General features: G+C 38.9%; 1 protein-coding gene across 3 annotated transcripts in view; it reads right to left on the reverse strand.

The window, feature by feature from the left end:
- Positions 1-22936, reverse strand: part of DGKI (diacylglycerol kinase iota) — a 5490864-nt gene that overhangs the window by 1322885 nt on the left and 4145043 nt on the right. For all 3 annotated transcript variants that reach the window (XM_044088223.1, XM_044088222.1, XM_044088221.1), the window contains one exon: positions 11331-11456. In XM_044088223.1, coding sequence (XP_043944158.1) covers positions 11331-11456 — 126 coding nt within the window. The remainder of the gene's footprint in view (positions 1-11330; positions 11457-22936) is intronic.

Consider the following 22936-nt stretch of genomic DNA (forward strand, 5'->3'; position numbering starts at 1 on the left):
TTTGACCTGGGTTTATTTCATAGATTCATAGGTGTGTACTAGTGTAATGGCCCTTGGGCCTTTACAAGCCTAGCCATAGGATTACCCTGGCATAGTGCCACCCAACATTAGTTCCCAGTGCTTCTGTCGAGTAGAGTCACTGGATTTTTTCCCGGGGTGAATTTTCCCATCCACTTTCAAGATTTCTCTTGAAGAGGGTCGGTGAGGTGCTCTGCTTGACATGTATGGGAAGTCTGTTCCATAGCATGGACAATCTCTGGGTTATGAACCTGTCCCTCCAACATGCTCTTTTAATTGTGGTATTGAGGTTGAGGTCTCTGGAGCATGTGGTGTGGACGGATTGGGATTTCTATAGATATAGCATTTCTAACAGAGCTGTGTAAGACATGGATTTGTAAGTTAAGCAAAGATCATCTCTAAGTAGGTGATATGAGACAGAGAATAGTTGGAGTTTTTTGAGTCTGTCCATATAGGACAAGTGTTTAAGGCCTTGGATCCTCTTTGTGAGGTACTTTTGCGGCCTCTCCAGCTGTTGCAGGTGTCTAGTGAGGTATATGCCAAATAGGGTATTGTACTCAATGATTGGCCTAATGATGGAAGAGTAGAGGGAGACAATGACCTCTTTCTTCCTGGATGCAAAACCCTTAGTAATGAGGTGTGCCACATAGAAGGACTTTCTGACCACAGTGGCAATGTGGTGATCAAAAGAGAGGTTGCTGTCAACCTGTGTTCCCAGATCTCTTATAATGCCTTCTGTGTTCAGTAGGCAACCATCAATGTGGTAATTCATGGGAACAGGGTTTTCCCAAAGGGGATGACAACACATGTTTTGGCATTGAGCTTAAGGCCATGGTTCTGACACCAGTGGTTGGTCTCAATGAGGCCATTCTGTAGGATGTCAACATCACTTGGGGAGTTAATAATGGTTCCCAACTTGCAATCAATTGCAGAATTTGTCAGCAAGAGTCCCTTCATGTTGGGCTGGACTTCAGAGAATTAGATACCAAACAGGAGAGGATGCAGGACCGAGCAGTCTGACTTGGAGTCACACTGTGGGTTCTATCTGTGAGACAGTTTGCAACCCACCTAGTGATATAGGGATTGATGTCAAGCTTACTGCGTTTTTCTATGATTGGTATCAAAAGCCTTGGCCAGATCAAGGTATGCTGTCTGAACCACCTTGACCTCATCCACAGCTCTGGTGACTGACTTAAAGAAGTCGAACAAGTTGAGCAGGCATGATCTACCCTTCACAAAACCAAAATGTGTGGGATCCAGAGTTTGGAGATTCCCTATATCCTTGTTTATTAGGTCCATGATGATGCTTTCCATAGCTTTGCATATCAGACTCATCAGGCTAATTGGGCGATAGTTCCCAGGGTCTGTAGTCACTCCTCCTTTGTGGAGAGGGATGACTGTAGCAGTGTGTCATTCGGAAGGGACAAAGCCTGAGGTGAGGCTGTGATTGAACAGGGCACACAGGTGAGGTAACAGTTCACTCTGTAGTTCATGTAGAACACAACCAGGGATATTGTCAGGTCCCATAGAAGCTGTATTCTTGGCCTTGGACAGTGCTGTTTTAACCTGCGTAGCAGTAATGCTGGGTGTCTGGCAATCTACTGGTATTTTGATTGGTCCTTTGGGGGGGAGGGGTAAAGTTGGCACTGAATCTGTCGGCCAGTATACCGGCAATATCTGTTGGCTCGGTACAGGAGGTAGCATTGTGCAGTAGCTCAGAGCAAATCTACATATTGCCATGTAGATTCTTTACATAACTATAGAAGGCCTTATGTTTGTCTTTACTATCTGCTGCAATTCTGTTTTCATAGCTAGCTTTAGAGGATTTGATGCGGGATCTCAACTTTTTGTTGAGGCTGATAAGGGAGTTGTTCCAGTCTTGGGACTTCACCTTATTCTGCATCAGTTTCCTTCTTCTATTGTAGAGTTTGTTTTTGGCAGGGAACCACCAGAATGTCTTCCTTTTTGGGAGGAGAGCATCTTGGTTCTATTGGGTATGGCGAGATCCATGCATTTGTGTATGTGTTCGTACAGTGCATTGGTGTATGATTCTGCTGTCATGCAACTATTCTCCATTTGCATGGGTGCCGTGAAGTTAGCCACCTTTGTTTTTAGGAGCCCAAAGTTAGCTTTGGAGAAGTTTTTCATCATGGTTACCTTTGTGGGGGGTGCAGGGTGGGAGGGATGTGGATTTCCAATGTGATTAGTTTGTGGTCAGATCTAACCAGGGAGGAGCTGACTATTGGTGTAGCGCAGCGGTCACCCATGTTGGTAATGACCAGGTCAAGGATGTTGCTACCTCTAGGGGGGTAGAATGAGCTGGTCCAGAGCAATGGAATTAATAAACACCAGGAAATATTGGGTAAGTGTACTGGTACATGAGTAGTTTACCCAGTTAATAGAGGGTTAGTTAAAGTCACCTAGTAAATGAGTGTTAGGTTGGACCCTAATATTCTCCAGGGTGCTTAGGAACATGGAGTGTGAGTCTTGGGATATGATTGGGGACCTATAGTATGCTATGACCTGAAACGCTGTTTTTCCCAATGTTAGCTACAGCTGAAGTATCTCTGATGAGTTATGTTGGGCTACCAGTATGGAGGTGTGCGCATCATTTATGAATATAGAAACACCACTGTCTTTGGAGCTTCAATCCAAGTTCTGCGGCCAAAAGGTGTGAAATGAGTTATAGCCCGGTAGTGCAGGGGTGCTTTATGTTGTCTTGAACTAGGTCTCTGTTACAGCACATATGTCGATATTCTCCATTTTAAGGAGTGCCTCGAGTGAGTGCATTTTGAGATTTAGACTTCTAGCATTCAGCAACATGTCCCTTAGACTGCATTTGTTAGTAGCTGCTACGGTGGTAATTTGGTCTTTGGAACACCGCCTAAAAAAGGCACTATGGGGTGGCAAGAGCCTTGGCCAGTATCTGGAAGCCCAGGGGTGACAGATGCAGGCCATCTCTGGCAAAGCATCGAGGTCTGTCAATCATGTCATCGTAGGCAGACAGATACTGGATCCCCTTAGAATGACATCAGAAACTTAGCCAATTGTTGAAATCAATCATTTTCTGCTTGTACTGTGGTATCATTCTGGGTGATGGTAGGATGCTGCTCAGGGCTAGGGTCATACCCACCAGGGCTACATAATCCGGGAGCTCCTCAATGTCTCTTTTCATGTAGTCAAGGGAGGTTTGTCTCAGGTCATTCACACCCACATGTACAATGACAGAGTCATATTTGTACCTGTTGTTGAGGGACCTTAGTGCATGCATTATGTGGCAGATCCTGGCACCTGACAGGCAGCTGACTGTTAATTTCTCCTTATTCAGCCTAGCGAGTGGGACATCAGTGTGCCTCACTATTGAGTCACCTATGACTAGTGTGTTGGGCATGCTGTTTTGCCTTAGGGGCTTTGATTGAGTGGCACACTGTTTAGGAGAGTTATGTGTCTCATGATTAGTGTTGTGTTGTGGTGGTCGAGTGTGTTTCTGCCTTGGAGGTCTCTGCTGCTTGGGTAGATTTTTTTTTATAGCCTCCTCGAAGGTGGGTGTGTGGTTTGTGTTTTTATGTGAAGGCAGTGCTGGTGTGTGTTCTGGAGGGCTATATGTTCCATGTGGTGTGGTGCAAGTGTTGACCAGCTATTCCAGTTCTGGCTGGAGAATGTGTGGCTTCCAATTTGGATATATAAGTGCATCTCTTGCAAGTCTGAGTGTTGGAAGGTAAGAGGAGAGGGTTGTCGGTGTACATGAGGCAGTTGCTACAGTGTCTCAGGATGCCCAAGTTCAACAGGTTAATAGGAAAAAAGCACAGGGAACAGACCTTTAGACATGCCTGGAGCAGTGGGCATTGATAATAATTACTGGATCTGTTTCCTTGTAGAAGTTTTAGTGCTGGTAGCACTTTTGTGTGCTACAATAATTGCTACAAGAAGTCTGGTAATGTGCTAGCCTAATAAGCTAGTATAAGTGCAGGAGGGCAGAGAACTAGTAGATCTAAGGGAAAAATTAAAGAGCAGACTCTGGCATACCTCTCAACCTGGAAACATCAAAAATCTAAACAAGGCCCATGAAAAATAGGTACAAATCTGGATGCTGATTAACATATAATTTGATTACATAATTGCGTAACCCCACCCACTCCAATGGAATTGTGGGATACCAACTTTCAAGCGAAAACTGAAGAACAGACAACCAAAATATTGCACCACAGTCCCTTGCAGCCATTCCAATGTCCCATTACCTGGCTATTTCACCCCATTTACCATAAACACTAATGTATGCATACTGCTTTACTTCTACAGTGATTATTTGGATTTTATTTTTACATTTTACAGCACAACAATGGAGAAACACTAATAGACATCATCTGGTAAACAAAGCAATACTGCCTCACAATGAAAATAGGCTTGACATTAAAACTTCTCTGCCCTTGAAACTCAAATTAATTGAAACAGCATTGAAACCCACACCACATCCAAAGAAAATGCATCTGGCCAGTGGTGGATAAAGTATACCTTTGAGCTGTTTTCAAATCATTGGCCCCTTGCACACAAAATAAAAAACATACATGTGTTCTTTTCTTTATATACCTTCCTGACTTTATTCAATTATATTCCTTGTACAATACAACATACTTGTTAGAGTGCATTTTAAATTTATTGTTTGAACATTTTTCAGTAGGCTGTACTGTAGGCACTGAAACAAAACACATGAACCAATAATGACAAAACTGCCAAATTCAGAACATTTCCATCATAAAAGTCTTCTTCCACACCCACACTATAAATAGAATGACAGTAGTGTTATGTCATAGGCATCTTGCACAGTGTCTCGCACATAATTTTCAATTTCATTTTTTTGGGGGGGAGAGGGCAAAAGATCAAAAAAACCTGGACAAAGCTCAGAACATAACTCTCAACTCTTAGCAGAAAAAATTGTTCCCACTTATCATCATAGCTCTCAACTCGTAGTACAAAAAAAATCTGGACAAAGCTCAGAACATAACTCTCAACTCTTAGCAGAAAAAAAATAAAACGTTCTCACTTCTCATCATAACTCTCAACTCCTTCTCATCATAGCTCTCAACTCTTAGCACAAAATAAATCTGGACAAAGCTCTGAATGTGATACAGAGAGTGATATATGTTATTTATCTCTACACAGAATAACAATAAATAATTATTGTTATTCATGCTGCCATCTACAGGCCAGACTACAAAACTAATGGTAGAGATGCATGCTTTTTTTTCATTCAAATCACTTAATAGATCCTAAGAGGTAGCATATCTCAGAACAAGTCTATGCCATGGTTTGCAGGGCCCAGATTACCCTTAGCATCAAAGATGTAGTTATAAATAAAGACTTGACCAGCACTGTAGTTTGCCTAGAAAAAACGCAATAACAATTTTTGCAGCAGTAAAAAGCTCTACTATAAGTGTACAACAAACAACGAACAGATTACTTTTGAAAGTATAAATACGGCCAATGGAGTGGGAAGCCCATACCTACACTCACATTTTTAAACATTAACAAACGGTTCTCAAAGCCACATTTAGTAGCAAACATAAAATATTATCAAAAATAGGACTTTAAACGATATTTACAGTTTGTTTCATGACTTATAGCGAAAGCATGTACATATTTTAAATTTAGATCATGACTGCTTTGAGCTGTATTTGGTTAAAAACTTAAAAGTTGTATATCAAATAAATGCAGTAGTCAGTGTATAGGCATTAGCCGATATTCACAGACATCAGAAATAGCATGGCAGATCATAATTCTGTATGAAAAAACTACAGTCTGCAGTGTAAAAACCTAAATATATTATGTTGCAAAATATATCTGTATAATGGCACAGTATAACAGGCAGCAGGTGGTGAGAGGCACAGTACAAAAACTAAGAAATGCAGTAAAATAGGGCTTAGCAATTAAACATGAAATACACGAAAAGAAGTAAATATGGTAGTGTGACAGCGTAACCTGTAATGTGTATAACACAGTCAGCTTAGAAATAGTGGTGGCTAGAGGGACATTAGGGTCTTTTTACCTTGTACTTTTCACACACACACACACACACACACACACACACACACACACACACACACACACACACACACACACACACACACACACACACACACACACACACACACACACACACACCAGTTCAAGCTTACCCTGAAAACGAGTAGTTCCTCTGCCGTTATCCCTTCTCGCAAACATGTTTCTCTGCCATTCCAGCTTTGCAATTCTGCCTGCTCGCAAGTTCCTCTGCTGTTCCAGCTTTCTGCCATTATCCCTGCTCGCAAAACAAGTTCCTCTGCTATTTCCCATTCCCGCCCGCTCACAATTCAATTTCGGCCAACCGGAAATGATGATGTGAGCTCCTTGAGCTCAATTCCAACTGGCTGGTAGCCTGACAAAGCTGACGTCATCACGCACGCGATGATGTCAGCTCTGACAGACCGAAAATTTTAAAAAAAGCAAAAAAATCAGAATTGAAGGGGAGCCACTCGGAATCATGGCACCCCTTCATTTGGTCCCCAAAACTCGGTAAAAACCAAGTAATTCAGAACGGTTGGGAGGTCTGGACTCTGGCACTGCTCAGACGCTTACAAACAGTCCTGGATACAGCAACTCTGTATCTGGACTATACTAGTTACAAGAAAGTTGGGAAACAAGCGCAAATACATGCTTTTAAACTGGAAAGTTGAGAGAGATGGAAAAACTGTCCAAACAGACAATAAACTACAATTTCTGGACCACAAACCTTTCCTCTTGTGGTAGATAGGCTACCTAGTGCTTACCACTCCCACTGATAAGTTACAAGGCTTCCTTCCAACACAGACAGGCTTGGGTGGCTCAGAAGCTTACAGTCTTGGACACAGCAAAGCTGTATCTGGACTAGACTAATTACAGGAAAGGGGGGAAATAAGCGCAAACACAGGCTTTTAAGCCAGAAAGTTGAAAGGGATGGAAAAAACTGCCCAAAAGGCCAGTAAACCTCAATATCTGAGCCAGAACCACTCCTATTGTGGTAGATAGGCTACCTAGTGCTTACCACTCCCACTGATAAGCTAGAAGCCTTCCCTCCAACACAGAAAGGTTTGGGGGGCTCAGGAGCTTACAAACAGTCCTGGATACAGCAAATCTGTATCTGGACTAGACTAGTTACAGGAAAGGGGGGAAACAAGTGCAAATGGGGGCTTTTAAATCAGAAAGTTGAGAGAGATGGAAAAACTGCCCAAATGGCCAATAACTACAATTTCTGGGCCAGAAACCACTCATTATGTGGTAGATAGGTTATCTAGTGCTTACCACTCCCACTGATAAGCTAGCAGGCTTCCCTCTAGCAAAGAAAGGCTTTTGGGGCTCAGGAGCTTACAAACAGTCCTGGATACAGCAAATCTGTATCTAGACTACTAGACTAGTTACCGAAAAGAGGAGAAATGAGCTTAGAATTTTTTTTTTTTTTTACTAAAGTGGAAAAGGTCTGGTATTGCTGTTTTTATGCAGTTGTGTATATGGTCATACAGGTCTACAGGTCTTTTGTGTATTTCTCTGCACAGGTTTCCGTGTTTTCTGGATTGGGTAGGTTGATAACTAGCTTTGCTATCCTTTAACAGAGATAATTTACCTTAGAGAAATTCTTAAAGTTTTGGGCGTTAGGTGGGTGGACTAATTTTACCTTTATTTCAAGGGAGACTGCTTTGTGATCTGATTTTACTAGTGAGAACATAACACTAGGGACCGTGCAGCACTCTCCCATATTTGGGAGTACCAGATCTAAGATACTTGTTCCCTTAGTGGGAGTGCAGACTAGCTGCTCCAGGGCATTTGAATTCACAAAGAAATCTCTGGGCCTTCATGTTAATGGGGGGAGGGGTATTTAAAATCACCCATGTGTATGGTATTGGGCTGGATGGTAAGTGACTACAGTAACGTCACTTATGATGTATGGGTTTCGTGGTTCATAGTGGAGGACCTGTAGCCAGAAAAAATATAGTAATGGATGTTTCCCATGGTTAATTGGACATAGAGCAGCTCAAGCATATTGTACTGTTTACCCAGCCATGAGGTGTGCTTATCTTTTATGTAGATAACTACACCTCCTCCTTCAGTGGGTGGTTGGAATGTATGAAAGGCATTGTAGCCATGTACTGCAGGGGAGCTTTCTGTAGTTTTGACCCATGTTTTTGTAACTGCGCAGACATCAGCATTCTCTAGGAGGAAGAAAGCTTCCAAGGAGTGCAGTTTCTGGTTGAGGTTCCTAGCACTGAACAGAAACACCTTTAGCTTGTCTTGAGTAGCTTCTATGTTGGAAGGTTTATCTGTTTGGCAATGCCTAAAAAATGTATTATAGGGGTGGATAATGTTTTGGCGAATACCCAAAAACCTTAAAAAAAAAAATAAGCAAACAAACTAATAAATAAATAAATAAATCCAAAAACCTAGAGGTGACATGTGAAGACCATCCTTGGCAAAGAGGCATGGCCTATCAACCAAGTCCTTCCAGGATGACAAGTATTGAACCCTTTTGGAATGACACCAGCAGCTAAGCCAATTGTTAAAGTTGATTGTTTTTTGCTTTTATTGTGATATCATCTTTGGAGACAGTAGAATGCTATGCTCATACCTGCCTGTGGCACATATTCTGAGATCTCAGTCATGTCTCTCTTCATATAGTCCATGGAGGTACGTTTCAGGTCATTCATGCCCACATGGACTATGACTGAGTCATATTGGTTTTTAGTGGTAATTTATCTGAGATCTTGTGTCATCTGGTGAATCCTGGCTCCTGACAGGCAACTAACTGTAACCTTCCCCTTATCCAGCCTGGTAAAAGGGACATCAGTGAGTCGCACAATGGAGTCTCTTGTGACCAGAATATTGGGTCGTATAGTGATTTGCCTTATAGTCTTGGCAGTTGAGGCACAATGAGACATAGCTTTTTGTGTTATGATGGGAATTATAATATTGATTAATATATAAAATATATATAAAATTGTGGTGGCTTACTTATACAGACTGTTAATATATTTCATTTAATGGATGTCATTTATTGATGTCAAAATGTAATTTTCTTTATTCAGCTATTGCTCTAACTTGTCAAGTAATTACATTTCTTGCTGTTTCACTGTTTAGAAAGGGAGTCCTAGAATTACACAAAGTATATTAAGTAATCTGTATCTACTAAATCAACATCGGAAAATGACAGCACTAGCATATACAAAACTGGAAGATGAAATTCAAAAAAAAGGAAACAGCAAAACTGCTACTGTATAAAACATGAGCATTTCTTAGTTTTTTCAAAGAACCAAATTTGTTAATTCAGTGAGATATCCCATTCTCACCTTTAGCAACATATCCGTTCACATCTAATGTAATTCTTTTCCACACATTTTTACACTTTGTGATACCTCAATACACTTGACCTTTAAAATTATGTAAATTGTCTACACAAATAACAGCACTGCACAAAAAAAATAATTTTCATCACAATCATTTTTTTAATCCAGCACATCTTATTAAGCCTTTTAAAACATTGTTAGTTGTTAGAAGTCTGGCATTAATCTACATCTGTTCTGAGGAGGTATATGCCAAGACAACCTTGTATTTGTAATTTCGTCAACTGTACAATCCTGAATTGCATAAGCATGCTGATGTTATTGGTTCATATTAATTCAGGGACCTTTGGATCTTCAGTCTAATTCTCTCCCAAGTGAGTTATTGCAGCTCACCTTTCATCCATTTTATATACATATTTATATTTGTATTTTGTGCCTCTTCTTTAGTTGTGACCATTAGTATAATGCAGAATTTTCCAGAGATATCACAATACTGCACAGCAGTGCAGAATAATGTAATCCATCACAATATTTCCAACAAATTGTCACAAGTTAAAAGATGATTAATGGTTGAAACTGATTCATCATCACTGCAACAGTAACCAGACAAACTGATTTATTTTATGTACCCTACCTCTCTTTGAACATTGTTTATTCGGTTCAGGACAATTAATACCCTGCATGCTACAAACAGTGTTATTGTCACTTGGTCCACTCCTTTTTCTGTATCATGCACTCTTAACCATCTTGGCAAACAATTCAAAAATATAACAAGTTTCTGAAAATACCATTTCATTAGCCACATTCTTTTCAAAATATCGACTGTTTCTTCATCAGTCACCTTCCATGTCTGATCAAAATGGCTACTTACGTCAAGCCTATGGAAACTATGCCTTTAGGGAGACCAATGTGACTACCTTTATAAGAAATGAATAACGTAAACCAGCAAAGCAAACGAGAATGCCATGTAACACAAGAACACAAGTAGAACTACAGCATATAGCTACGTGATTAGAATAACTGGAATGCGGGACATATTATCAAAACTGTGCAATTACATAACAAATTTCACCCTCTAAATGGTATTGTTTCAAAATGAACACTGAACAGAAAAAAGTGCTGCTTTGTCCCTCCTGGGCAAAGCTGCCCATAACAGTAGCGGAAACCGATACTGAAAAAACAATCGGCAACCTTTCTTTAAGTAGTGATCAATTCACACATATCCTCATATGTTAAAGTCACCAGTCATGATTCATGAAACTTAATATAACTAAATCAGAAGTTGTTGCATTACAGAAAAAAATCTCCGTCTATCTGCCTATAACAAGACAAGTACAGCTTAAAATTCTTGTTTCTTAGTACTTACTACTTTCACTACATATACAGGCAATCACATCCTGCAACAAGTCTTTCAGTGACTAAAATGGCCACTTTCCTCACCACTCCAAAGAATAGCCCTCCCTGTCAAATTACACAAAACTCAGCTGCGCAGCAACAATGTGCACATAAGAGTCTGAACAAGTTCAAGTGCAGTTGATACGAAGAGCTGCCTAAAATGTTAAGCATATAAAGGCCCGTGAACCCAGGATTGGCTGCAAGTGTCTTTTCTGCTTAGTTTCAGAATTTTAAGTTATCGCTAGAAGAACTGACTGTAAACTGCATTAAGTTTTGTTTTATTCACTAAGCACAGAGTTGAAATTGATTTATCTTCAGCTCTAGTGCAGATGAAATAATGAAGCACATAACAAAGGGCTGTCACTCATTAGGCATTATAAATCCAAATACACTGATCATTGAGGACAACCTTTCTAATGAGATTTGTCTTTTTATTTCTCCTTGAATTGTTAGAGATAATGCAGTTAACTTATTTAGTCAGACATACATTTCAGGTAAATATATACATGAGGAATACAAATTACTGCATATGATGGTTTGCCATGCAGACATACAAAAACTATTTTTTCTTACCGTAGTTTTGGCACTTCAGAACTTGCTATCTCTTCATGGAAACTTTCGCAGTGTGTTGCTAGTTTGGATATTCCACTGTCACTTGATATCCTTTTCCTGACTGAGCCATTCCAGAACTCTGACATTCTACAGAAAACAGGTTTTATTTCATAACTTATAGTTGGAGAGAGCAATAACTTTTAATTTGACAAACAGCCTTTAATAATCTCATCATCATTATCCCAGTCACATAAAATTGCTTTTAGAAGCAACCTTATAACTAAGGTACTATCTTGACAGAGCAAAATCTTTCTGATCAATTGTTCATATCTTGCGATGGTAAAAAAAGAAAAGTGCAACCTGTGTCAAAACAGACTATTTCAAAATGGTTGATACATGCTATGACTTTATTGTGTCCGCCACAACAAAATAGTTCCTTGCAGGGTCAAGGCTCACTCTTCTAGGGCCTTAGCTTAATCTGTGGCTTTTGGGAAAAGGTCAGATTCTAAAAGTATTCCCCATGACAAGAAACACTAGATACAACCACCAGAAACTGAAAAAAACACCAAATTCACAAAACGAAGGAGTCAAGCAATAGGATGAAAAAAATTGTTTTTTCCATTAAATACATCCTGTCCTGGTACCTCGGCAATTCGACTTCAATGGAACAAATAACCATACAAACACATCCTATTTTTATATGCTCATCAGTTAATTTATTAGATTGTTAAATCATTACATCATTAACCCTTATAATGCCAACAATTAAAATAAATACAATTTGTCAACATATCAAATTTATAAATACAGAATACTGATTGCATGCTATTATTAAATATTAAATATTAAATGCTGAACTGTGGAGATATGAATATATGACATATTCAAATACATATGAAGTCATATAAATTCATAAATATACTTATTCATAATACTTAACCAAAAGCTACACTAAAGCATTCACACTATAATGCCACTATCTAAATTCATTCCCCTGGGGTATAATGTATGATACCCAAGAATCATTCTATGTTCTAACCTACTAAGTTCAGTCTTAAAATTACCTGCACTAAAATGTGGTCTGGCTAGTACACTGAAAGTAAACCCATCAGTGTTACCATTATGTATTTTAACAAAATGGAAAGCCACAGGACTATCCATATTACCCCTCCTGATATCCCCTAAATGCTCCAAAATACGAAACTTAACCTTCCTGGTAGTTTGCCCTATATACCATACGGGTGTATAAAATGTATACAACCCCAGATGACAAACAATCAAATTTCTCAAAGGCCAAATACCTTTAACCATTTATTTTCATTCCATGCAGATTTTTGGCCATATCACATACCAAACAGCGACCACAACATAGCATGCCAACATTCATATCAGTCGAATATTCCAATTTTCTATTTAATAATTCTTTCAAATTATTGTGCCTACCATATGAAAAAGTGATATGCCTAGGGAACAAATGTCCAATGTTTATGTCATCACAAACAACATGCCACAATTCTTTAAGAATTTTTTCAACATTTATCGAAAAATCAGAATATCTAGACACAAAAAAATATGTCTTCCTGTTCAGATGCAATTGACGACTCATAGCGATGGCTATGATAACCACCCCGTCTTAAGGCTTTACCTCTACATAACCTGTTCTTAATACCTAAGAGTACAGCCCTATCATACCCTCTAGATGAAAGCCTTGTAAAAATTTCATCACAAGCTTCATCCCATAAATCCGGATCCGAAGTATTCCTTAAAATTCTCTTAAATTCCCCTTCAGGTAAAGCCTTAATCAAATGAGGATGGTGCATACTGCTTGCATGCAAAAAGTTGTTGATCACAGTTGGTTTTCTGAAAGGTTTGTGTTGCACCAAATTGTCCTTCCCTATATAGAAATCTACATCCATAAAGGATATATTGTTATAAGAACTTTGTGCAGTAAATTTTAACCCATGTGTGTTATTATTCAAATGTTCCATGAATTTTTCAAACAAAGAAACATCACCCCTGCAAACAAAAATGAGATCATCAATATAACATCTATAAAAGACAACATTATTCACAAAAAAGTTACTTTGAAACATAAATTATTTTTCAAATTCACCCATATATATTACTGCGTCTATAGGTCTATTGAAGGCTTTAGCTTCTCTCTCTCTGTTTGTGCCCACACCTGACTTTTAGTCAACATGCTCAAAATGACTAATGCTTTTGGTGCATAGTACATGGCCTGTAAGCTTTGGAAGTTGGCCACCTGTTATACCCTTAGTAGGATATAACTTACATAGCTAAGGCTACTGCAGCCATGATCATTTAATCATCTTCTGTTAATGCAAGCTTGCTTAAATACGTGTACTTTTCAAAGTATATACATGGCTTACCTGTAAGATCACTTGTTCATGAGTGAGTCATCAGTGAGCAGGGTTCCAAGGCTTGAATAAGCCCCCTGCAATGAGTACCTCCATTTTGATTGTTGATTCAAAGTAAATTGTACAGAATCGGTTTGGTGGAGTGGATCATGGAGCCACCCACCAGTGACCAGACAGGTACGTTTCCTATCAGTCTTAGTTGCTTGATATGTACTTTTACTGTTTTTTTTTTGTTTTTTTTTTGTGGTTTCTTTACTGCTGCATGGGGTAAAGGATGTGGATGTCAGTGTCTACATGAAATTTGAAACTTTGGAAACTTTGTGCATCTTTGCCATTGCTGCTGTCTTGGTGGATCCCCAACGTGTTTTGTGTTTGCTCATGAGTGTCCTTTTTCCCCTGAGTGACATCTGTGGTTGATTTATTGTATCTCTGTGAACTGATTCAATATTTATTAACATTTTAGAGTTTCCATCTTCATGCCCTTAGTCTGCTACATGCTACCACAACCATTTATTCTATCAACTTGTTAGGCTAAAGGACTATTTAAATCTGTCTATACCTTTGGCATTTGTCTTCCCCATTCTTTGTCTGTCATGGTTTCTTGTGTTAAAAGGTCGAGAGGCATAGTTGGGAAAGGGGGTCTATGTCCTCCTTTTTTATGGGCCAGCTTTACAGTTGAGATGAGAGTGGCAATTTGGGAGGCCTTTTTTTAATTTCAGTTTGACTCGTCTTATTAATAATCCCTAAGAGAAGTATATCCAGTTACTGGCAGTGTGCTTGCTTCCCTGTATGCCTTGGAGCAGAGGTGAATGAACAGATTTAAAGCTTACTAAATTCTGTAAGTTAACACTATTTCTACATGCTGGCAATACCCTTAGTTTTCTTCTTTTGAGTTACAGCTTTTCTCCGACACTAGAGTGGATATTGGCATGGATGGCTATATCCAGGGAAGATGGTTCTCAGAGTAATGACCCACCCCATGGCCCAAGGAAAGTAAGAAATACATCACCTTTTTAGAAGTTGTTCCCAGTTTTTCCCATTTGGATAGCTGCATTGATTTGGAAAGATTAATTTATAACAGCAGGTTCTCATTTTCCAAGTCTAGGTGGTTTTATTCAATGATTAGGTTGCTAGTCCTGTTTATGTTACAGAGTAATTGCTTTTCAAACCCACATGTACCAGGAAAAGACAATGGCATATCTTACAGCTCAGGTTTTCAGGCTCTGCCAATTGACTCTGGAGTCACTTGTCTCAGGACTCTCATTCAAGCAGAAGTGTGACACATTGGTGAAGCATACCCTTGATGCTTTTATCAATGACCTGGTCTCTGAATAACAAAAAGGCTTATTCCTCTTCCTTATGTGCCTTCATTCTTTTCTACCACAACTTATCTCAACCACTCAGGAGCTGGGATCTCCTATTATTCCTACAACTTATAGCAGATAGATGCCTGCTGAATTACTTTTATTAGCAAGGACCTTGTCTTAATTTGATTAAAGAAGTCCAAAACAGAATAGTCTGACAAGAAACACCAAATTTGGCTGTATAAGGCTAGGCACTATAAAATTCCTCCAGTCTACTGAGCTGCTTCCTTATGCAAGTTGGCGCCCATCCCTTCACCTTTTGACCCCATTTTTCTCTAACAGACCCAATTACTCTAACAGACGCAAATATATAACCCTGAAGAAAGCAGTTGCATGACTGCATTATCAGAGATGGATATTCCACAAACACATCATCACATAGGTCAAACCTCAGATCTGGCAAAAGATAGGCATTCAACCAAATTACTAAAGAGGATCAGGAAGTGGTAATCTGATGCCTATCTTTCTTACATTAAGTTATAACCTTGTCATTTTACTTTGCAGGGAAGAGGGTACTTAGGATTCTGGGTTACTGTTTTGACAAAAAGCAGGTTGGCAAGAGGTGATCCAGTCATGAAGGCTGAATGACTTATTGGATCAGGCCCTCAGGGTAATCAAATGGTATGGCTTCTCAAGCTTGTCTTGGTTCAACCCAGGATGTGACATAAACCATGAACTTCGGACTTAACTCTCAGCCAGTACATGAATTTCTTTGAAGCAATCATACTTGGTCATTCTGCCTGCCATTCCATCCAGATGCAACTGTAGTATAATGAGAGAACACTAGAGAGTTAAGCCAAGAGGTGACCATTCACTGGCAAGCCAATGGCCTCTAGGTAACAATAGCTCCAGAGAACCATGCACGATTTAATTAGACCAAAATGGAATTTACCAGGATAAGAAAAATAATCATTATCAAACATGGCCAACTGTAAATTGAACAAGCTCAAGCTCACTTCATTCAAGTGGATACCATCTACACCATAAAAGTCTTTGTTTACCTTTGCTAGGTCATGATGATCTTATCTTTTAATGATAAGAGGGTCACAGTGTTGGAGGGGGGTCTTGGATGTGGTAGAGGCCATGTTTCAGAAATTTGAAAGTAAAAGCAGTTGATAAGTCCCTTCTGTGAGAAAGCAAATATACATACACTTAGCTGGGAATGAAGAATCACAATGTCAGAGGTGTGCCAAAGGTGGCCAAAAATAGTTAAGGGTAGAAATAGGGTGTATTGGTCATTTGGTGCAGGCAGATGAAGTTGGATGATGTGTAAGTTTGCACATGCATGTTCATTTTGTGGAGATCCACACAGCTGAGTAGAGTCCTGGCAGAAAGACAAGGAGGTTGAGGGGGTATTGGAACACAAGAGGTCAGCAAATTCGGGTAGTCAGGGAATTTGTTCATGACAGGGGCAGTGTCAGGGCCACAAAGAGTATGGTACCCTTTTGAGAATGATCCAGTTGACTAGCCCTGAGATTACTCTATCAGGACTAATATATTGATTTTTAGAGTACAAGACAATATTTAGAATTAAGCAATCTTGAGTTAATTGAGGGTTTTATATGGTGATCCTTGATTAGCTCACATGTAAAGGATATGATAATTTATGAAGCAATTTCCAGACAGTTAAGGCCAAAGAGAGTATTGTACAGGGTTTATTGGATAAGAAATTAAGAGCTGTTATACTACTAGGGGCTTTAGGATTTTCTTTCTTCCCAGAGTATAGGATTTCTCCTTTAGGCCAAGTCATAAAGTAGAAGCCAGGGGAGTACATGCTCATGCATCACCTTTCATTTTCAGACAGCTCTTCAGTGAATGATCACTTAGGTAGTGTTGCTGTTTGAATGAAGTATGCATCACTGGATGATGCAGTGCTGTGCTGTTGATGCAAGATTTGTTGAAACTTGTTGGGAAGCTATACATTGAGGAGGTGTTTAATTTGTTGACTATTAGAACAGAGGTTTGACATATATTAGAAATACCGTTAAGCAAAATGCTTTATTTTGTGAGGCTATGCGTATGGTTTGTGTGACAGGATATGCAATCTTTAAGAAGTTTAGATTGGCACTGCAGTGGATTTGAGAGCACAGCATTTTTGCTTAAAAGGATGTACACTGGATGACTTCTTGATGATTGTTGAAGAATATGAAGAAGTGCAGGACGGGGTGCAGAGTTTTTCTGAGTTATGCAAAGCACTGGTACAGGAGGGTCCAGTGAAATCTCCTACATTTTACGTCTAGTAATAGATATATCCTGGGGTGTGTTTCAGTTACCTAAGGATAAGGATTTTTTTTTTACAGTAAGCAGACATCACCATTCACGTATTCCCCTGCTTTAAGCTGGTTTGACTGAGGTGTTTTGCCATTTTATGTTATCTCTGTACACATGCTCTACAATAAACAAAAGGCAAAGAATACACCAGTGAAGCAAAGTAGGGTATGCACTGTTGGCAAATACAGCTGTTTTAAACTGTCTGCTACTGTATAAAACAAGTATAACTGCATAGTGGTGTACACACTAGCCGGGACAGAGATGTTGCTCAGAAGTTGCCTCATCCCCTTGTAGATAATAGTGGTTTGTAAGCAACTTCAAAGCAGGTAAGATAGGATAATAGTTCTGTTTTCTGCTCCTACCTGATGCAATATACCCTAGGGTCATCCCTAGGGTCTTCCTATTTTACTTTCATATTTTAATTGGCCACTTGCCTGGAAATTTGTGACTATATTAATAACTTCTCTTAGTGCTGCATATAGTACCCGAGTATCGGGACTGACCTGTTCTTTTCTATGTTCACTAATAATTTTTTGTTTTGTGCTTGGTTGTCCTATTATTTCTATCCACTTCATTCACCCTCGCTTTACTTAGGCTCATTCCACTCACCTACCCTACCCCCATTCCCACCCACCTCAAATATCCCTGAATTTTTGTCAAGCAACTCCTTTGACTACAGTGAAACAAGCCAATCCTGTTCTATTCTGCTACTCCACCTCTCTTCCACCATTCAAATCCTTTGAATCATTTACTTCTCTCCACATCCTCAATTACTTCAATCCAATTACCATAAAACTATTCACCAGCTATCCTATCTGTTCACCAGCCATCCTACTTATACCTAATATTGTATAATTCAACCCTTCACTTCCAGATAAATAGATCTTGCTGACTTTTTCTACTTTACTACAAAACTCTCCTCCAGACTTTCTCACCTTACTCTAGCAACATTTCTAGAACAATCCTATTAGCACATTCAAACATATTCATACCACTACCACTCCATCCTTCTATCTCTATACCTCTATATCTCTGTCTAAAACCTTTTTTCTTTCACTATCTAGAACTTTCCTACTTTCATAATGTCTTTCATTACTAATATACTATTCCTGTCCCTCTGCCTATTTTTCTATCTCCTGCTAAATCTAACATCACTGGACACAATGTACCCGCCTCCCAAACTTACATTCATAACATCTACACAAACCCAATCTTTCACCAGCTATTCAGAGATATCCTCCAGTCTCTCTGAAATAAACTTATTTCAATACACCAAATTAAAAATTCTTCCTATACAAAAAAAAGCAGCTGCTATGACTCACCCTTGAAATACCCCTACAGATCAAAAAGAAAGCAGTTACCCTTTATTTACCAACATAAATATTCTAACTTACCCCAATGTGGAGATATCCACCTCAACCCAGGATCCACTTCCTCTTCTTTCAACCCTCCCAATTCCTACAAATCTGTAAATATCACAACTCTCAACCTTCTGAGTATTTGAAACAAAATACCAGAATTCCATGCCTGGGTATCCTACAACAAACCAGATATAATTGCTGCCACTGAAAACTGGCTAAACCCTACATAACAGACTCCAAATTCCTTCCCCCAGGCTATGCTTGTTTAAGAACAGATAGAACCCATAAAGAAGGAGGAGGCGTTGTACTCCTCTTTCCAAATACCATTACTATATTACCCTATACTAACTTCATTCCACAATTGTCTACCATCGAAATTATGATATCATTCCTAAAAATAAACAACTGTAAAAATCTTTGCATTATAGCCTTATACATCCCCCCAGGAAATAAAATTCTTCTGTTAGAAGAAATTTTGGCCTGGCCATCAAATAATATAAATAAATGAAACAATTATCCTGGGTGATGTAAACATTAACTGGCAAAATCTCTTCTACTGCTCTCTTTCATCCAATATTAATCTATTTAACTTTACTCAGATTATTACTAATCCAACCAGACCCAACAGAAACCAGGACGGTAGTTCCATCCTTCATTGGATGCTGGTCTCTTAAACAAAATCTCATCTACGGCACAATACCAACCAGTATCAGTGATCACCTGCCTGCCTCTGTTCTGCATAAAACCTGTCCATCTCTAAGTCAACACCAATATAAACAAAGAAGAAGTCCAACCAATTTTAAACCAAAAATCATCAACAAAACCTCGCAAAACATCAGCTGGGAAATACTAAAAGTCCTTCCCCTTGATGAAGCCTTCAAGTTCTTCAACTCAGTATTTCTTAATACTCTAAACAGTATAGCCCCATTTTGACAAAAAAATAATTAAAACTAGCCATGTCATTTGGCTCACTATGCCCACCAAGCAACGTATGACTGCTACGGACAAATCCTGCAAACTTTGACAAAAAATAAAAACCCTTCTGATCTCTTACAATTTAGAAAAAGAATACTATCCAAGTCTTCAAAATAACCATAAACAAAACCCAAAGAAATTATGGAATTCCATTACATCTCTGTAAAATCCAGGTCCAAAGAACAACACCTGTCTACATCCTGAAAAAAAACACCTACTGAAATAACCACCCTTTTCAACTCATATTTTATCAACACTATATCTAATCTCATTGTTACCTTTCCTCAAGCTAACTGCAATTTTAACTCTGCACCTCCAAAGCAATCTTCACAAAATACCATTACCCCCTCTCCACCCATCTTTTCTTTCTCTCCTATATCTACTGCTACATTAACAAAATTACTTCTCAACCTTTAACCCAGCACTAATGCTGCTTACAACTTACCATTTGAATATCGTCAAATGTCAGCTAAAGCCATTGCATACTCCTTGTATGCTTCTTAACAGATCTTTCCAAGAGTCCTGTGTTGCTAGCATCTGGAAAACAGCATATATTCTTCCTCTTCACAAAGTAGCAACAGCACTGACATTTCCAATTTCTGCCCTATTGCTATTCACTCCCCTATCTCTAAGTTCTTAGAAAAATGAATTCACATTCAACTTCTAAACTATCTACTTCAAAACCAAATTCTTTCCCCTATGAAGCATGGGCTCAGGCCAGGCGACAGTACTGCAACAGCTCTTATATCCTTCATGGACACAGTTAAATGAGCTTGAGATACAATTGTATCCTCACTCTTTCTTGACCTCTCTAAGGCCTGTGATACAGTATCCATCTTCTCTAATTACCTAACAAATAGACAACAAGCTACCAAATGACAGCAGTCTCTTTCTCCATTCCTTAACACATCTACAAGGGTTCCCTGAGGCTCCGTACTAGGACCTCTTCTTTTCATTATTTTCATGAACTTTCACTCTGCACTTAGTCAAGGTTCTGTAATAAAATATGCAGATGACTTAACCATATCTGTTCTGCCAACTCCATATCTGAACTTCAATAAATTAACCAAAAATCCTTAACATCTACTGAAATTTGGATGGCGAGCAGTCATCTTGCCCTTAACCCTAACAAAACCAAACTCATTTTATTCACTCCTAAGAAAACCACTCCCCTAAACAAGACTGAGTTCATTGTATACTATAAAAACAACACAATGATTGAGGTTGTGTCTCACACAAAACTACTAGGTGTAATCTTAGATGAAAACCTGACATTTGATCTGCATGTGCACAACAGTATCAAAATATCTCATCAAAAACTGGGTCTCTTCTATTGACATAAATATCTCCTTAGCTGTTCCACAAAACAGACCCTTGCCTCAAACTGTCTTCTACCTTCGCTCATATATGGTACCCCACAACTTAATAATATTCAGTCTTCTCTGAAATCTAAGCTTGAGACCTGTTACAATAAAATAGTCAAGTTTGTAACTAGTGCCACAAGCTCCTCCCATCACTGTTCCTCCTTACATTTACTGAACTGGCTTGAACTTCCAAATTACATTACATACTTACAATAACAGTAGCATGCTAAATTATCTTCAGACCTTCAGACTGCCCAGCCCTTATTTCTATTTTTACTCTCTACCATCCGAGTAGGCCTCTTGGATCTGAAAACCAAATTCTCCTGAAATTAGAAAATGCTATACTCTTTCTTGTTTGCCAAACAGTGGAATGCCCTCTCATTACCAATAAAGACCACTAGGAATGCTTCTTTTTTCAAAACATCTCTATGGCAACACTTCCCCACTCTGTGGCACTGCACATGTGTCAAATCTGCACCTTTGAAAACCTGATTCCCCAGTTTAGCACTGCTATTGCCTATAGTGACTTACTCTCTGCCAAGTAGACCTCTTCTACCTACTGGTAAGACTACTCAGGGAAACACCATCTATTCTTACTATGTTCTAATACATACTTATATCCATGCTGAATTTCTGTGATGTAATTTACATGTATACCTATGTAGTATTTACTGCTACATCTCTATTGACGCTCTTGCAGAAAATATCTTGAGAAGTTGTTAGTATACTTACTGTGTTACTTGAAGTTTATGATTTTGACATGTTTACCTCTGTGTATTCAGCTGTGACTCTTGACTTGTGTATTCAATTGTGATGCTTGTATTGTATGTGCTTGTTAATGTGGAGCTTTTCTCTCCAGGCCTCCACTGAAAATGGACTCATTTCGGCCCAGTGGACCATCCCAGTAAACAAATGCGAATAAATAACTAAATAAATAAATATGTTGGCTAAACTATAAAGATAGGATTATTCTTGGTAAAGAAAAAGCTAGACCCAAGGAGGTCATGAAATTGATAGGGATACTGAACTTTACACGAAGAGTGATTGGCCCATAAGAGGAGAATTGAAAAATAAAACACAGCAGAGTTAGGTTTCTTAAAAAGTGAAATATGATTTTAATTATTTGGATTTAATTTTTGGTGCATTTTAATTGTGTATCAATGTAGCAAGAAGAGTGGATATCTTCTGATGAGTTGCAGTTGTACACTGATATGGCAAGTAGCCAGGTAATGGACACTTAACTTATGGGAAATAGGACTGTGGTACCATGGGCACAAATGAAGGATTTGATTTGGAGGAATAATAATATCTCTGCATAGTTGATGTCTATCTGGCCAATAATGGTTGTTTTGCATAAGGAGTTAAATGATAAGATGGTGTTTTTTCATTCAGATAAAGTAACAGTAGTCCGGGCTTTGTTGAAAATATCTCTGAGATTTGACAGGGTTCAAATGTTATTGAGAAATTGGTTTTACAGTCATTAAGGGTTATTTTTTTTATTTTCTGTGAACTTTGTCCCAGGTAATTTGAATATCATTGATGATAGTTTATCCCATCGCCAGTTTCACAGGCGTTAGTATATAGCCCCATTTGTACTCATTTTACTTACAAAGGTGCCAATGGTAGTTTGCGAGACTGGCAAACTACAGAGCAGTGATTTATCAGGATATCATGGACTAATTCTATGGGGAAAGATTACAATTTAGCCTTGTGGTCCTTTAGTGTATTTTAGTGGTTTACGGTTAAGGGAGAAAGGTCCATCTGAGAGGCTAGTGGCATCATGGTGAACAAGTGGGAGGCAGGTGATTCAGTACATTTAAAATGAGGTTCATCTACCACTGTTGTGTGCATCTGTAACACTTTTAGGATGGATGGATGAATGTTACAAAGCATTGTCTGACTGTGAGAATATAG

This window comes from Protopterus annectens, chromosome 11.part0 (assembly GCF_019279795.1).
Source record: "Protopterus annectens isolate FY-2018-M chromosome 11.part0, PAN1.0, whole genome shotgun sequence".
Lineage (NCBI taxonomy): Eukaryota > Metazoa > Chordata > Ceratodontiformes > Protopteridae > Protopterus > Protopterus annectens.